Source organism: Haliaeetus leucocephalus, unplaced genomic scaffold (assembly GCF_000737465.1).
Source record: "Haliaeetus leucocephalus isolate CR32 unplaced genomic scaffold, Haliaeetus_leucocephalus-4.0 Scaffold140, whole genome shotgun sequence".
In the NCBI taxonomy this organism is placed as follows: domain Eukaryota; kingdom Metazoa; phylum Chordata; class Aves; order Accipitriformes; family Accipitridae; genus Haliaeetus; species Haliaeetus leucocephalus.
Window position 1 is genome coordinate 12748455 of NW_010972576.1, and position 18131 is coordinate 12766585.

General features: G+C 38.1%; 1 protein-coding gene across 1 annotated transcript in view; it reads left to right on the plus strand.

Moving 5' to 3' along the window:
* Nucleotides 1-18131, plus strand: part of BANK1 (B-cell scaffold protein with ankyrin repeats 1) — a 148249-nt gene that overhangs the window by 56701 nt on the left and 73417 nt on the right. Inside the window, exon 8 of the mRNA XM_010561044.1 lies at nt 6153-6349. Within this exon, the coding sequence (XP_010559346.1) occupies nt 6153-6349 (197 nt within the window). The remainder of the gene's footprint in view (nt 1-6152; nt 6350-18131) is intronic.

Sequence of the window (18131 nt, forward strand, 5' to 3'; positions counted from 1 at the left end):
GAAATTAAATCCGTCCCTTTGAACCACTCAATAAAGCCTTTGCATGCATCTGCTCTAATGGGCAACCGATCCTGCATGACACTGAAACAAGATGTGGAGGTCCTCCCTTTCTGAGAGTAAGGCTGGTGGTGCTGTAGTGACTGAAGATGACATGAGGTTAGTGCATGCAGATTGAGGGCTTGCTTATTTTCTGTTATCAACATACCACCGTATATCAATACCTGGAAAAGATGTAGTTATGAGGCATTTAGTGCATGGAGGGGCAAGGTGACAAGTCAGGGGGCTCCTAATCCCGGCTGGTGATCTACATAACTAAAGGAAAAACAGTGCACATCTGTCCTTCTTGAACCTGAAGGCACTCTTATGGTCCAAAAGTGTTGTGATAATTAAATGAAATAGAATTTCAAAGCCCAGGACCGATAGACAAAACCACATACCTGCTTTCCCCACAAGTTTCTGGTGTTTGTGTGACTCCCTCCCTCCACGCCACGTGGTATATATGAACCATCTGTGGGAGTAGCTGGTACAGTTTGATGTCTGAAACTGTTCATGGCTGACTGGAATGCAGAAACAGCAGTCGTGGCTGTAAGCTTTATCGTCCTACATTGTTTGTTGCTGAATCTCTAACTGCAGCAGCAACTGGATCACTCTCATGCCTAGCATTAATTCCTCAAGGGAAAAGGAAAGGAAGTCTGAACAGAGCTTTCTCTGCTTCTAATCCCAATCTTACCCAGCCTAGGCTGGAGATGGAACATTATTGTGGCCAAAAGAAAGCAGTTGAAGTCCAAAGTAAGGTACTGGGAAGAGTATGATGTGGTTCAGCAGTGTTTGGATTCCTTAAAGGAAGAGTCTCCCCAGGTGGTCTCTTGAGTTAGAAGCCTGTATTTCTTGTCAACACAGAAGAGTTTTCGGTTGTTCATTTGGGACAAGGGACACCTGGCTGAGGAGAGCACGATGGTGAGTTTTGTTAGCTGAGATCGCCAGCTTAGGGTGGTAGGAATTGTGTGACAGGAGCCAGCTATTTTCAGACAGCTCTTCTCTCTTAATGCATCTGTAGAAGCCACGTGTGTGCTCATCTGATGTACGTTTTTTCTAGAAAGCGTCCGTGTAACCACCCTACTGTATGAGGCCTGTGTAGTTCAGATTTCTTTGCACAGGAGAATAGGTCTTTGGGTTCTGATTATTTTGAGCAGAGTAGAAGCACCAAGAAGTTCAGTAATGTCTGAATGGAAGGACTTGAAACTTTTCAGTGTGGCTGTATATTGTGTTTTATGATCATGTCCACTACTATGTATTGTGTTGCATGGCCTAGCAAAAATCCAGTGTTTTGTCAATACTGTATTTTGCTAAATCTTTGCTGGGAAGAAGAGTGCATTCATACAGTTATGTTACTAAAAAGGAACTGTTTTTAATTTCATGGCTAAATAAATCCGGTCATAGAGAGCGCAAACTACATGTTTAGCAATACAAAATATTTCAGGCAGCCAATTTTACTCTGTTTTACTTGTAATAACAGTATACCAATAACGGTATAAATGTGATGATTTTTTTTTCCCCCGAGAGCGTTCAATTCCTGTTAAAATTGCCATTATGCCATCATTTTTTGTACTACTAAAAAACTTCAAATTCAAGGGTCAGTTATTCATTCATTTATAGATAATAAAGCCATATTTATTATAGAAATGGTTTTTACCATAGTACTTAAATTTATCTGTAACAATAGATGTTGCAGAGAGAGCTCTCAAATGAAATTAGGAGATAGGTTACAATAATTTTGTAATCCCAATGCAATTTATGTTGCTTGTCCTCTCTGGACTTTGGGGTCTTTTAATAGCGCTCTTGTCTGTTGCACCAGTTTTAAGCATGGGGTGGAAGTTCATACAGTGAATGTCATTTGAATTACTCCGTGAACAGAACTTTCTCTTTTATGCTTGTTTTTGAAGTGGATGCCATGAAAAGATAAAAAAGATGAAATGATTTGTAATGACTGTCAGTAGATTTATGTCTCCAGCAAGATTTGTATCCTGGCAGTAATTAAGTTCAGTCTTTAGATTTAACACAGTCCCAAGAAAATAATATAATCCTTGTATCTTCTTTGTTCAGAGAAGTAACAGTAGTGCTAGCATTGATGCTTGTTTAAAATTAACATTTCTGGAAATTGCCTTTCATTCTAAGATCTCATTGGATCTTGTACAAAAAGAAAATCCCTTTGCTATTAAATAAAAATAGTCCTGCTTGTATCTGCATATATGTATGGAATTTTGTTGCATTGTTGCACAAAGTTGCTGACTGGTAGGTTGGTATGTAGCAATAGCACTATCCTCAATGGCTTCTTCACATAACTAGAAGCAACATTTTGAGGTTGTATGATTTTATAACAAAGCTCATGTAGCCCAAATAGTCGTGAAGGTGTACAGGTCAGATTTATCTGAATACTTGTTCTCAAAATAAGAAGCAAATGAGACTCTTTTTATGTCCTGTTCCTAGTGAAAGTGCTTTAATATTGTTTATGTGGTATTAAAAACATTTGTTTCACTTATGTCTTTTTTGAGTATTATGTAAAAGATCTCACTACCAGTGCTGCTGCTAAAGTTTTCATACCTGAAGACAGCCCTTTTTTGTGCTTACTGCAAGGAATAATATAAAAAAAAAGTTTGTTTTAGGAAATTGATTTATTGATTTTTACCATCCTCCATGGCTGGCTGAGGTATTTCATTTGTTAATGATGTAGTCTCCTCTAACGTTCAAAGTATGTAAGTGTAGCAGTCCTGCTTGAATACCAAACCTAGCTAGGGAGGAGTTGAGCGGTGACCAGAAAAAACAGCTCAACTGCAAAGGAGCTGAAGGGATTTTGGAGCTGGGTTTGGGACACCTCTGTTTTCTGTTACTTTGAAAACTCAGATATAAGCCTAGAACAAGCTTATGAGTATCGCTGACTCTTTTTCTCTTTATATTTGTGAAGAAATCATAGCATCCAGTCCGTTGGTAATACAGACTTGATTCCCCTTTCAGATTTGTAACCAGGTTTTTGTTTCAGGTTTCATTAGCATGAGTGGAAATTCTTTTAGAGCGCGTTATTAATACTTTGTTAGGCTCTTTTTACGGACTATGTTTGACCTTCTAGAGTGTGCTAACAGGATGCAGACTATTGATTAGGTTCATGTAATTTGCTCTTTAAAATTACTGCCCAACACCTATTTCATTGCTGGTCATCTCAAAAAAAAAAAAAAAAAAACGGTAAAAGATAGAAGCATTAAGAAAAGCAATTTGATGACGATTTGTGGATGTTTTATGAAATATTAGCTTGGACTTGGACTCTTTTTTTATGTTTAAGAGAATCCTGTGTAATGTGTAAAAGTACACTTAGCTTTGATGCTGTCATCCCAGCCTTAAAATTACTTGCACATGTTTTTACTGCTCATGTGACAGCTCCTTAAATTGGTATATATTTGCCTCAGTCTGGGGGGGGATTGTTTTTTTGCAGTTTGCAGATTTTTTTTTTGCAGTTAGCAAAGTACGGACAAAAATAAGAAGTCAAATGGCTATACTCTGGGGTAACGGTTCTTCTAATTACAGAATTAAATCCAGTTTGTGGAACTTCATTTAAAAAGTTGAGCAATATAGAGTAAAGAAGTTGTGCAGGACCTACTTCTCTCAAAAACCTTAGCTGCTATACAGTTTTAAGATTGCCTATTGTAACTCTAAGGATTTTAAAACACACTGCGATTACAAAGGAATTTAAGCTAAAACACATACCCTTGTTGACAGAAGCTCAGCCTGTCAAGGCTTCTAAAATAAGTGACTTGATTTACACAGGTGCTGTGTATTTATAGTTTCTTGGTTGGATTTTTGGTTGCCTGGTGCAAATGAAAGTCAGGCAACACTCAATTTGTTTAAAAATCAAATTAGGGTTGTTAATGTGACTTTTGACTAAAATGTAGCCCATTCAAATACCTTGTGTAAAAACAATATTGGAGTGGGATAGTGGTAGAATATTCTTTGTCCAAAATGCAATCAATTGTCCTAACAATTTGTCTGGTCAATCAGTACTTAGCTATGCCTATTCCAAGAACTGTTCTTGTTCCTTGAATCCTTATATCTAATGGTGGGGTAGGGTTTTACTCTGTCCCATATTAACATTCCTGTAGGACAACTGATGACTGGGATATAAAAGAGAATTCAAGAAAGCTAGAAGAAACCATGCAGATTCCCAAGCTGTAATCCTGGTTGGGAGACACGTGGAAAGAGACGGTCTGGAATTGAAGCAATCATGAAGTTATAGCAAAAATGGGCAGGTTGAGCACAAAGAAATTACCAGGACTAACTGGTATTCATTAAGAGCTCTGAGGAAATTTAAAAGTAAAATAGCTGGATTTCTGGACAGTAGTGTGCAATTTTTCGGTTCTGTAGTACTAGAAGGTGTAACTGTGATGCCAAAACCGTTTCTCTGGGGACCTTGAGAACTAGAAGCAGGTTACTGTGGTGTTTCTACCACACAAATTAATAGCAATTGTAATAAAATAAATTTGCCATAATGTGAACTCTTGCTCTATAGATTTCTTGTAGTTTTTTGTAAGAGTCAGCAAACCTGATCAAGTTAGTAATTGATTGGGCATGGATGAGTAACTGGCCAAAACCAGGAGGCAGACAGTTGGAAAAAACTTATGCTAGTGATAGAAAGTATTCAGGGTAGTAAGGAGGAGGGCTAATTGGGAGGGGGGGGAAGGGAGAAAGGCCTCATGAGATTTAGTAATTAAGCAGTAAAATGTCAGATGATATTCATTGTAGGTAAAAACAAAGTGATGCAAGTGGAAACAGCAGTCCTATGTTGTCATACAAAATGAGAGGCTTTGAGCAGGCTGTTAGCACTGAGGAGTAAGACCACACAGTTCCATGATAACATCAACTTGTTGCTAGGCAGCAGATGAAAAAGCAAATGAAATACTAGGAATTATTAGCAAAGGAATAGAGAACAAAACAGGATGTAATTATGACAACACATAGATTACATGGCTCACCCACAAGTTGAGTATCATGTGCAGCTCTTCTGTCATCTCAAAATAGTTGCATGAAAGCTGGAAAAGGTTCAAAAAAGAGCAGTGGGGGTGATGGAGTTTATTCTTTAGAAGGCACGATTAAGTAGACTGGAGCTCTTCAAGAAAGAAATTCTGGGACTGAGTAAATCACTAGAAGTGCAGAGTGGGCAGACAGGGATGGAGAATAAAATGAATTAGGTACTATCAGTTGAACCGAGCAGGAGCCAGGTTCAGAACAAACTAGAGGAAGCACTTCTTCAAGTAGTGGGTAGTAAAGACACTGCCAAAAGACCCTGAGGGTGCAGGAAGTTGGTGGTGCCTGGGGCAGGCTGGATGCGTACTTGGAAAAAAGATACACGGCATGCTGATACATAGGCAAATCACTACACAACAAACCACAAGTGACTAGAAAGTAGAGTATGAAGGCAGAGGGAAGTATTGTTTATGCTTGATCTCTTTGTTTGTTTGTTTGTTTTGTTGTTGTATGTAACTTGTGGCCACTCATAGAGTTAGTAATCAGGACTATGCTGAAATGATCAACTGACTTCAGTTTAGCTTTGTCCCAGTCCTCCAAGGTGAAAAATAAAGTCTGTGATAGAAATTAATATCATGCTATTTCGGATACATTAATCTTTAAATTCTCTGATTTTTCATTACAGGGATAAGCAAATTCTTGCAGGTCTCTGGTAGTCATGTGAATTTTCAGAAATATCTTTTAATATGAAAACGTAGCACCATAAACCTATAAAAATGTCACAAATTTAAAATATTCCTAAAGCATTAAATAATATACACCTAAGCAAAAGCATGTCTTGGCTGTAGAATTTTCTTCCCCTTGCAAGAAAACTTATTTCTCAATAGCACTAAAGTGCTTTAAAATCCCTCTGTCAGAAAAAAATGAGATTTCTCAGTTAAGCTAAAGGGCTCCTTCATTAAAATATGTATGTGAATTGTAAAACTGTTAGAGGAATTGTTCTTTGGATGCCAGTTCTGTATTGGCAGTTTGATAACTGTGATTCCGTAGCACTAATATTCAAAGGACTTTTGTAAAAGAAGGTGGAAAGTGTTCTATAAAAGCAAAACTGTTCTTTATGAAAACTTTGTTTCCATATACAGATAGCCATTTGGAAGAATTTCCTACTCTCCTTCACTGTGCAGCCAGATTTGGATTAAAGAACCTTGCAACATTTCTACTCAATTGTCCTGAGGCCACGCGGGCTTGCAAAATAGCCAACAAATATGGAGATGATCCAGCAAGTATCGCTGAGAAGCATGGGCACAGGGAACTAAGAAAATTAATCAAAGAATTGTCAGTAAGTCCATATGCTTTTTCATATGTCATCTATAACCAGGGGACTATGGTGTTATACTATTGAGATCACATAGTATCACCTCAAGCCTAATATGTTGTAGTCCTGTCTGAAAATATTATTACAGTCCTCCTTTCTCAGAAAGAGGAGCCAAAATGGGGTATAGCCACTTTGTGCACTGTCGTAATGGAGATCAGAGGGTTTGGGGTGCTTGAATTTTAGGCATGTAATGGAAGGAGAACAGTGAATCAGAAGTACCTCATGTGGCCTAGCTAGATTGGTGTTTTCAGTGCCCAAACAATGGTTATATTGTAAGTAGTCTAGACCAACCATCTAGAGTAGGAGATAAAGACTTCTTTAAAAGTCACTTTAAAGGTGACTGAACTTTCTTAGCATTGCCATTCTTCAGCATTCAACAAAGAGCGGTTGCCCTGCCTTGACTGTCCACTCCACTGTGAAGGAAGGCTAAATTTTACCACCCTTTGTTAGAAGGAGTAAATCTTTCTTTAGCTGGGTATGCAGGAGGGGGTTTGGGCAATAGTTGCCTTTCCACATGAAAGATAATAGAATAAAGGCCTATGCGTAGTTCTAGCATGCAAACTATTGCCAATAAAGTCTAACAGAATTGGCAGTGTAAAAAAGCAATGTACTGCAGTAACATTTCAGACCTTTAACCTATTTTAAGTCCTTATTGTGCTAACTATAATAGGAGCAGATATGATAATTCTTGCCTCAGAGGTTTTAAAGCCTAGAGAACAAATCATAGATCAAAAGAAAGACAGGAGGTGAACATTGGCATAAGTAAGCCCATGTTGTGAAGACCTGACACAGCTTTGCTGATGGTGCAATTTTTTTTTTTTTGGTGTTGAACTCCCATGTTCACAGACAAATGGTAACAGACATGTAAGAGAAGAAAATACATGGAATGAGAGCCAGAAGTTTCACTTTTCTGTTAACCAATCATCTTGATGTAATCATGGATAGACATAAGACCAAAGATGGCATTTGAAGAAATAGAAGATAATAGCTGTGTAGATTATGTAACAGAGAATGTTTTGCGTGACTAAGGAGGAAAATGCAAGAAACTTAAGGGTAGTTTAATGTAGAAAGAGATACCATAAGGAATGGAAACACTGGCTAACTGAAGTTAGTTATTAAAATTCTAGAGCAAGGGCATAGGGATTGGTCAAGTTTTTTCTTTGATACAGTTGGCACCTAATGTAAAGGTGAAGGAGAGGCATTGGGAAAACTGAAGACAAGTTTATTATGATAGTGTTGAACCATGAAGATGGCTTTAGTAGTGTTTCATGAGCAGATATTTTTTTTCAGTGAGTTCAAGGGGAAGAAAATTGCAGCCCCTGGAGCCTAAAAGTAAGGCATTTTGGCAGTGGTCAAGATGCTGAATGAGAATATGCTATTGAACTTTTTGTCATTGTTGAACAGCTATTGACACAGGCTCTGAAAACACTGAGGGTGGGAGAATATCTGCTAAGCAGGTATTTCTCCTTTTCTAATAACTATTAAAGAAAGCTCATACCTAATTGAGGATGTGATCTGGTGTCTTTTCTGAAGTGACAGAATATTTTCTTGCATTTACTGGACAATGAATCTGATCAGATCTCAAAAGCACTGCAGAGCTTTTTCTATTGATTGAATGCAAAGGGGTGTTGTACTACAGAGGCAATGCTTTTACCTCCATTTTTGATACTATAGTTGAGATCAAATTTAACTGAAGAAAATGTGATCTTCCTTACCATCCAGCATAAAGCTGTCCACAGAACCAGGCTGTCTTCCTGAATCAAGATGTTAGTAATTTCACAGTTAACAATTTCTAATTGCCATAGCTGTCTCTCAGTCATCCTTGCACTAGTCAGAGAGCTCCTGCCAGTAACAATCTGATGTATAAGGTCAGGCCCCTCAGCTCCTGGAGTTTACCAATTTGCCTTGAAGAGAATGGAACTGTGTTCCCCAACATCCCTACCTGTGGGTCTCGCTAGCTGCCATCTTTGTATGGTCAGGTATCCCCAGTACACGCTATGTGTAATGGATTGGTAAGACTAGGCAGAATGTGAATAAGGTGATATTTAACTCTCAGTGAGATACCTAGATTTGTTTTCTAAGATGGTCGTATGAGTCAAAGAGTCGAGCACGGAAACGTAGGTTTCGTGGTTAATTTATCATGTTTAATGATAATGGTTAATTCCATAGGACATTTATTTTTTACACTAGCATTGTAGAAACTTACCCCCTTGCACTTCAGATGTGTCTTTGTTGTGCACCCCACATGGGACTGGAGGCTTCAGAAAATGGGTAATTTTCTTTTATCCTTGGAAACGCACTCATATTCATGTTCATGCTATTGTTTGGGGCCTCTGTAAGAGGAGACATAAGCACACATGATACAGGCAGGTTACAATTGATATGCATTGAGAGAGTACATTGCGCTTTACATTTTGGTAGACCTTCAGTGACGGAAGGCAGTGTTTGTGAGGGTGATACATTTCACTCTAAAAAGCGTGTAAAGTATGTGCATGCCTCTGATTAGCTTTTCTTTTTAGTAGGATTATTGATTGTCCTAATAAAGTCTTAGTATAAAATTATCAATCTAAAACATGGGTTTATAATGGTAACTCTGACTTTATACAAAGTAATTTTTCATTAAAATGGTTCTTTTATGGTACATATCTACTATTGTTTGCACGTAAACAGTTAACAATAGTTGTTCTCTGATCATGATGACTGCTTTCCCAAGTGTGAATACTTACACCAGCACTGAAGTAACAACAGCTCTACTACCACTTTAAGCATGTGTAGTCTGATTAGGACATGCAGTTGTACTACCCACTTTCAGTTGATTCAAACTTACTAATGCAACACTAGTAAAAATTGGAGCATGCTTCAAGTCTGTCAAATGTGTAATATGGTATTTTAGAAATGTTAGTTCCAACCACTGGAAGAAAAATGGCTTATTTTTGTCCCCTGCAATAGTGCACTTAAGAACAAAAACACTTACTGTACTTCTGTAATTGATGGGAATGTGGAAAAGAAATATTTGCATGGCTCTAAGCCAAGCAGAATTTAGTTTAACCACATTCCAGGAACTTCCTGTTACAGCTGGAGTATTGAAATTGCTCATTATTACAATAGAAGTACTTTTGTACTTGGCATACCTCTCAGTGTTTTAAAATTGTTACCTGTGTTTTGCCATTCCTTTAAGGAATAGCTGCAAAATATACACAGTAATTCATCACTTCTATCTTAAAGAGCAGTCAGGTTCCAGAAAAATGAGTGTATTTGTCCAAAATCCTGGACAGTGTCTTTCATTTGCCTTTGTGCTGGAGAATCCTTAGGGAAGTAAGAATTCCCTGAGGTGTATAGAGAGAGAGAAGCAAAAGAAGAAGTGGCAACACCACAGCTACTATTTCCACCTTCAAGCCCAGGGCCTTGCTGTGCAGCCCTCTTTGGTGGCTGGTGAGGAGATCTGTGCTCAGGACTTTTTGGTGATGCAGCTTTGCTCGTAAGGCCCTTCAGCTCCCATGTCCAGCAGACTTACTGGAAAGGTGCTCGGGGCTCTGTTGGCAAAAGCGAGCTGTGGGAGCTGGCTAACTTGCATGCTGGGTCTTCTGTATGGTACAAGTTCCTTGTCCTTGTTTGAAGGGAAAACCTCTTTTCTGGAACTGGGCACTGACAGTGTTGATGTGGGGAGTGTTACAACCACAGAAGGCAGATCTGGAGTGCCTGGTGGGCATGCTGGGAGCTAATCTCCTGATTTGTGTCAAAACAAAGCACAAGGGAAGGATCATGTAACATGTGGCATGCTTCTGTTGATACAGCTGTATGAATGGGGGGGAAGAGATTTTCCCCTTTTAGTACCAGTGTTATACACAGGGTCATTAAATGCTAAAACATCACACCCTTTAAGAACCTGAATAAATGTGTGCTTCCACAAGTGGTAGTGTCTGCCTTCTCGGTGAGAAATCTTGCATTTCAAACACTCCTTGAAAATGTCTCCTTTGTGCTGAGGGAACACTGCAAGACTTGACCCATTTGTGTTAAAGGTACTAAATTGATGGAGCTGTCCCTAAGAGTCTTTAATGGGGATTATGATAAAACTCACTTTCAAACGTGTCAGCAGTTTATTAAGCAAATTGTATTTTTCTTGCATTTTAGCACAAAGCTGCCTAAATTGACATTCATTTCCAGTTTCTACATGTTTCATGATAGTTTAGATGAAGTAATTCCCTCTTCTATAGCATGACAGAGGAATATCGCTTAACATTCTGTGATAACACCCTGAATTGTTACTTTGTCTTGTGATTTTATTCCTCTATAGAGCCAAGTACTTGAATATTCTCCATAATTGCTTTTAAGTTGAATTGCTTGAATCAAGTGTGTGAACTTAAAACTAGTAAGCGGCGTTCAGTAGGAATACTGGCAGGAATCCTTGTCTCGGAGTATCTGAACAGAGGAAACAATGAGCCTTTTGAGTTTACTTGATCCAGCTGATGGCTCAAATGCCAGTAAGAAAGGCCAAAGTACTTTTGCTTTCCATTAGCCACGGGCTTAAAACATATCTGCAGTCAGTTGTTACAGTACCAGTGATAGGTAGTACCTTGTTAAGCTGCAGTAGTTCTCTGGGGTATTGGGGCCCTATTTCTGATGTTTGTCTTTTGCACATGCTCTGTCCCTGAAAGCTGCTTTGACACTAGCTTGTTCTTGTTGCCAGCTGTGGTCTTCTAAGCCTAAGTTCCACGTCCAGAAAATAAAGAAATCGCTTAAATGAAGTTCTTATCCAGCACACAAAGGAAGACTTTAAAAAAAATAATGAGAGAAATTTCTAAGCAGTAAGTGACTAACGAGGGGAGTATGTTCAATTTGTGGCCTAACTATTTAAAATTGGAGGTTGCACTGATAGCCAATTTTAGGCATTTATGCTTTGGTATGGGCGTAATTCTTTGTTCCAGCACTTTGGGTTGCTAATTTCTCTCTTCTTTTACCAAGAACTGTGCTGCTGAATGTGTCGTAGTCAGGAAGATTACTGTGTACCACTTGTAGTATACATCACAGTTTCTAAGAAAAATACAATTGAGAAAGTGTTTTATTGGTTGTTTAATGCAAATGACTTCTGATTGTTGGCTTTGGCCTTAAAAGCAGATTCCTAGGGGTGACCTAAATGTTATCTAAATATAAAAATTGAAACAGTCATTTCATGTTGCCACCACACAGTCGAGACAGCACAAATTCATTTTTATTTTTAAAATACCTTCTAATATTTCAGAATTGGTTGCCTGAAATCTACAGCAGAAAATGCAGGTTAATTGAGCTTTTTTAACCTGCCCGAGATCTGTGGCCAGGCCTGTGACAATCCATGGCAGAACAATGGACTGATGGAAGAATCTTCTTCCTCTGCCACCAGCAAAACTCTGGATTTCTTATTTAGTACAATTTTCTGTCTGCCTGCTTCAGGCATCCCTTAGGCAGCTATTGAAAATATAATAGGTATTTAATTCTGTACATGTTGGTGAAGTTCCTCTAGAATTGCATAGATTGAGACAGTGCGCTGGATAGGCCTTTCACAAGAAGCTTGGTTTTTTCCACAAGCAAGAGTTACATCAATTCCGTTCTAACTCTGTTGAGGTACATCCTGCAAAGTCTAGATCCATAGTTACTGAGCTCTCTGCTGTTAGCAGTTCCCTCAGTAGCAGAGAGAAACATAATCAAGCAGGTGGTCATAATTTTCATTCAGAGCCTGTTTTATGGAAGACATGTTTTAGATAAGTTTGGGGGGAGAGGGGGAGGAGGGGAGATGTTTTTGGTTTTGAAATACCAAGCTATATTTTTATAAATCTTAGCAAACTTAAAGGATGGGCAGGGATGTAGGTTGGCAAGTAATTTATCATTGTATACCTCTCCCCTCTCATCTCTGTCTTATTTTGAAGTGAATGGTTGAACCAGAATACAGAATTTCTTCAAGTATCTTCAACTTGATGAAATAGAAAAGAATCTACAAAAACAGTGTATTGTGCAAATTGAGGGTACTTTTTTCCTCAGTTAGTTTATGCAAAAAGAATCTTACTTGGCTTTGTGGCTACTATCGCCAAATGACAATAAATCTTTAGACAGCAGGAATCCCTTCAACAAGGATTCTCTTGGTTTGCTAGGGAGTTCTAGAAGCTCATCAGGAATCAGCTTTTCTGAACACAGAAGTATTATTCTTACATGTATGTTTAGCTTTGTGTTTCTATAAAAGGCTATATGATATGGCAGAGCTCCTCAACATGAAACTATTATCTTTTTAAATCTGGTTGCAATGTCTTCCTGAGCTATTAATTTTTTGCTGGGGAAGGACCACATGTAGAAAGATGAAGTGGATATACATTAAAGAATCTTAAATTAAGTGAATCTGATTGCTATCAATATTTGCTTAATTACTTTAAATGTTACTGTAATATTGCAGTGGCTCATAGCTCATTACTTTCAAATAGCTGGAAGAGTATGTGAAAGAGAAGAGGATTAGTCTGGGTTCTGAAATTCGTGCTAATCCACTAGTGATTCCTTGGTGAAGCCTGCTGGGATTTTATTCTTGCCACAATATTTTGACGTTCAGAAATGTTGGTTACGTGCATCCTTTGGTACACTGGAAGTTACTTAACTGAAATGAATAAGTGAATGTATTCCTTGATACTTTTTTAGTGACTGGATATTCACAAATCAAATTCTTAAACTTCTTGAGGAATTGGAGCTAAGTCCTGTGAGTTACTGCCAGCTGATGTGCAAATGTTATCCTATGATTTCCATCAGGTGTTTGTTCACTGGGTTCTTTTTCTTTTCCAAAATTGCTTATGGAGAGGCTTCCCATTATTAGTGCTTGGTGTCCTATGTTTAAGATTTGGTATGGGGAGTTTATTATTTTTATTTTTACTGGCTGACAAGGTTTCCCTCTTCTCTTTTTCACATGTTCTCAGAGGGACATGCTCCCTGTGATAATAACTTGCTGGTATATACTGCCTTTTGAAGTCAGACAATTTATGTTTTAGTGAAGAGATAAGGTACAGACTGAGCATGAAAAAGTTTGGCTTTAAGGAGAAAAGGCTAGATTTCTCATTTTTTAAAAATCACAGTCATTAAACACGTTTTTAAAGTTTCTATGTAGACTTTTATTCAGGCTAGAACCTTGCACCTTAACTGTGATTAAATCTTCTGTCATAACTATGAAATTGAGTACAGCAGTCTTGCAAAAAGAATGATAAATGGAACTGTAGATTTGGAAACCTTACTTCTGTATGAGATGCCTATTGAAATTTGTGTATAATTTAAAATGAACTAGGATGGTTTTTCCAAAGAATTGTCCGGTAATTTCTCTCATCTTTTGATGTTCTGTAACTATAGCAGTGACAGTGTCAGTTATTTGCAATTCACTGTTTCAAAAAGCTTTTACAATTTTTAAGGGAAACTTGAATACTAATGGAATTTCAGGCAAAATGCTTGTGAATTACAAACAGGGAAAATGAAAAGGGTTCTGGGATGATGATACCTCTGTTCCTAAATGTATTTAGGATTGTAAAACCAAGGGATTTCCAGAGGTCCTTCTAACTGTTTTGTTGACAAGGCAACCTCAGCAAAGATACTTAGCTGAGAGACTTTTTGGGAAGGTGGGAAGGGGATTGTCTGGTTTTTCAGAAGTAGTATTTAGGCTGAAAGAATCATCCGTATCATTCATCTGCATTATTAGGCTCTGAATTTGTTTGAACATGTGAAAAACATTTGGCTAAGCTGTTTATGTTAATGAAAAATGCAAATACAATACTTTACAGAAGTGAGAGAAAATAAAAGTGACCATGTTATGTTGTAGAAATCAATGGCATGCCTGTGTCAAATCTGGCCTCTGCATCTTTAAAGAAGTATGAAAATAAATATGTTCAGGTAAATAAAGACTCTACACTAGCCTGAGGAGGTGTTAGAAGGTACATGGTAAAGATATGTAGAATAATTACGGTTTTCAAAGTAAATGAGCTGCTTCTGCTTAACCTCTCTCGTGGTAAGTAAACAAACAAATTTGACATGAAATACTGTTCTGTATAAGATGTAATTTCTCTATTCAGCTAGTTAAGATACCACTGAAGCTAGAAGCATAGGAAGGTTTCAACAGGCTAGAGATTTTTGTGGATGTTGAGAACTTTTAGTCACTATGTAGTGTGTTGTTTTCATCATGAGGGCATGAATCCTCTATCCAAGTTGCTGACCAGTTGCATGAGGTTAAAGAAGAAATTTTCCCAGGGAGAAGCTACCCCATAGTTGTCCATTACAACAATTGTTCCTTGCACCTTTCCATCAATTTTCCTGCACTGACTGTTCCAATAACTTTCCAATAATATTATTAGGTGAGAAGGTTGCCTTTTTATTTCTTCTTCCTCAAATACAGACATCTCAGAAGCCCTTAAAATAGAAAGGAAAAGGTGAAATGATCTAAAATCATCTGCTAGCTCCAGGTTTACTACAGAAGGAAGGATTGCTGGGGCATTCCAATGGAAAGTCTAGAAGCAAGTTTTGGGTCTTGCCTCTGTCAGTTGGAGCAGTTTGAAGGTATATGTATAACTGTGAAAAAGCAGGTTTACCTTGATGAAGTATATGCTCTCAGTGAGACTATTTGGAGTATGCCCTTTGGCTGCCTCCCAGTGATCTGGAAGGAATTAAACATCTGTCATATCTTACACGTTGTTGAGCATAAAGAAAGATAGCGTATCAAAACCACCTTTCTCCAGTCCCTCAGAAGGGAAAAAACAGAAACAAAAAACCCCACAGAGCAAAACTGTAATAAGCGTTTTTCAGCTTCATGTGGGAAAATGAAGGAAAATTAGGAGGGGAAAGGAGCTGTTAAAGTTGTTGTGGTAAATATAATCTGTAAGCCAAAACCACCTACCTTCTGAGTGACATTGTGAGGTCTGAAGGGATCTTTTTGATCTCAAAGTCCTGAGAAAAACTAGGTGGAGAAGCAAGAATTAATGAGTAAAGTTAGGTAAGAGGCTTGCTGTGTCCTTAGTAATCTGAAGGTTCAGAGCTCTGCACAGATCTAATAGTGACTTATAGACTTTCCTACAGCTGTAATTTATTGCTTAATTAGAAAAATTGTCTTTAGGCTCTACATCAATAGAATGACCATTAGGGAAAGGCATTTCTCAAAGCTACCAAGCCCGTTATATGGAAACTGCTTAAGAAAATCCATTTCTGCCCTGCATAGTGTTAGTTCTGTTTAACACAGCCATACACAGTCTCAATTTATAATTCTGTCTGAGAACTCAGCACAGAAGGCACACTCTTTATTTTGCCTTCTATTCTTCCCACCCCCATATATTGTTTTACAATAAATGATTCAGTATTTCATTGCCAGGACTATAGGATGTCTAGCAATAATAATTTCCTTTTCTTATGTTTGATGCAAACTTAAAAATGGTTTCTGAGTTCCTAAACTCAGAAGAACATGCAGTGATTGACATACATATGTTCACTTCATGAAGAAAGCCAACATGTAAATAGATTGCTTTATAATACATGTTTAATAACCATCGCAATTGCTATAATTGAAATTGTATGCTGTGTCTGTAACAGACAGGAGCAGCCTTCCTCAACCCCATGAGCTACGTGCCAGAACCTTCATGTGGCTGGCAGCAGCAGTGTACATATATCAGAGGTTTGGGAGTTGTTCTCAGGCAGAAGTCACTAATGATTCTCTACAGCTCTTACTGTTAGTGAGGCATATAATTGGATCTTGGCACTCTCTGATGATGCCAATCTTATGAGCCACATTGGCTTGATTTTACTTGCCCCTGAGATTTCAGGTTATTTTGCTGCTCCTGTATAGTCTTAGGGTAACCTGGGAACCATCCTTGAAATATTAGAGAACTGCTTAAGACCTGCAGTTGGCCACCTGTGGCCTTCTGATTTCCAGCTGAGTTCATCTGCTCTTAATAAATACCACTTTCTGAGAGCCACAGGAATGAAAGTAGGCAGGAAAGTCTCCTGCCATATGGAAGACACTAGCAAGTTCCCTTCAGGCTACCTAGGAAAACACAGAAATCAGTATCTGTACCAGGCAGGGAAGTAATATAATAAGTGTGATTCCTAATTGGATCACTTAAACCTTCAAAGATCTTTTTTAATGAGATAGATTTTTAAAAAATGCTGCCAGTTGATAGCATGTACTGTCTTACGTAAATGGGTCAAAGGGTTGAACAAAAGTTTCCATGGAGACTTTATATGACTCCAAGGTGCTTTCCAAATTAATTAAAGTCTTGTGTTGCAAGGAAAAGAGGTTAAAGGTGACAAATTCTAGTACTGTGCATAGATCTGCAGTCAGTTCTGGCCAGCTTGTCCTAGGGACACCTGTCATCATTGACAACATAATCAGTGAAGTTATAACTGTAAAAGCTAGTGATTTTTACAGATTTCTTTCTTCCTCTCTTCAGAAAAGTTAAACAAGACAGACCTAGGTACAAGCCTGAGCTAATCATGCACATACAGAACAAGAAAAAAAGCCTCCTGGAAAATCCAAAATAGATAATTTCAGAATTTTGAAAGCAGTCATGATTGAGATCATTAGTGAGAACTGTTCACCTCCTTTTTTTTTTCAGATTGATAATTAAAGAATAGTTCTTTATTTTTAATTTCTTTTTCTTTTGTGCATATTAAATGCACCCATGTAATGCAAAGAGAAAGATGATATTTCTTACTAGTTTTTTAGTAAATAAAATGACCAAGGAGCAAGTGTGCATATACAGTACAATGGGACTGCATTGTGTTGTGCCTCATGAAATACGATGTGCTAAGTTATAGCTTGGGCACTCAGTGAAACAGGTTTCTGTCAGACCCTTGACTGTGAATCATTACTGAAGAACAAATAATGCACAGTGCCAGGAACAAAATGCAGCACATTGTTCAGGCAGCACTTAACTAGGAGGAGTAGTTAAAAGACTTACTGGAGTTGAAAATCTCCAGGAAGGTGGTAAACAACTGGGTAGGGTTTTAGCAGTGATTTGCTCTATATCTGCAAGCAGTAGATGCCAGCAAAAAGAGCAGATGGTAGAAGTGCATGAGCAGAGGCTTTAAGCAACCTTTGAAAAATGCAGAACTGGTGGGCTACTGTTGAACAAAAACATCCTTTCCACAGAGCAGAATAACATACTCAGGGCATAAATGAACAAAACCACACCTTCATAAGAGCTGAAGTTTTAACTACCTACCACAGTAGAGGTGAAAAAAGTAAAGAGATTTGGAACAGAAGATGGTACAGGGATTTGCACTTACTTGGCATTGAGAATTTGTTCTTGGGGAGTTATTCCTAATCTGGATTTTTCTACCAGCAACTGAAGATGACTGGGGGTGAAAATATACATTGGACAAGGTATGCTGATCTAAATAGAGATGGAGAAGCTAAAAATGATCACTAAAGTGTCTGGAGTTCTGAGGTACTGTGACCGTGAGCATCAAACTAAATTATACAGCGTGGCACCATGTTCTCATATGCATATAGTCAAAATTTGATGCTTGTGGCTTATGTAACATGGCCACTAGCAAAAATAAATGCCATTATACCCAGCAAATGAGAAGGATTTAGCAGGATTCCAAGAATTTTAAAAGATTAATATCCTTTTGAAAAGCTTGTGTTAAATGAAATGGATCATGAACGGCTTTATTGCTGTTGCCTAAGAAGTACATGAGGACTCAGGGGAAGGCTAGCTATGGATCATGGTCTGAACACCATACATGGCAGTCTGGTTATAAAGGAAAA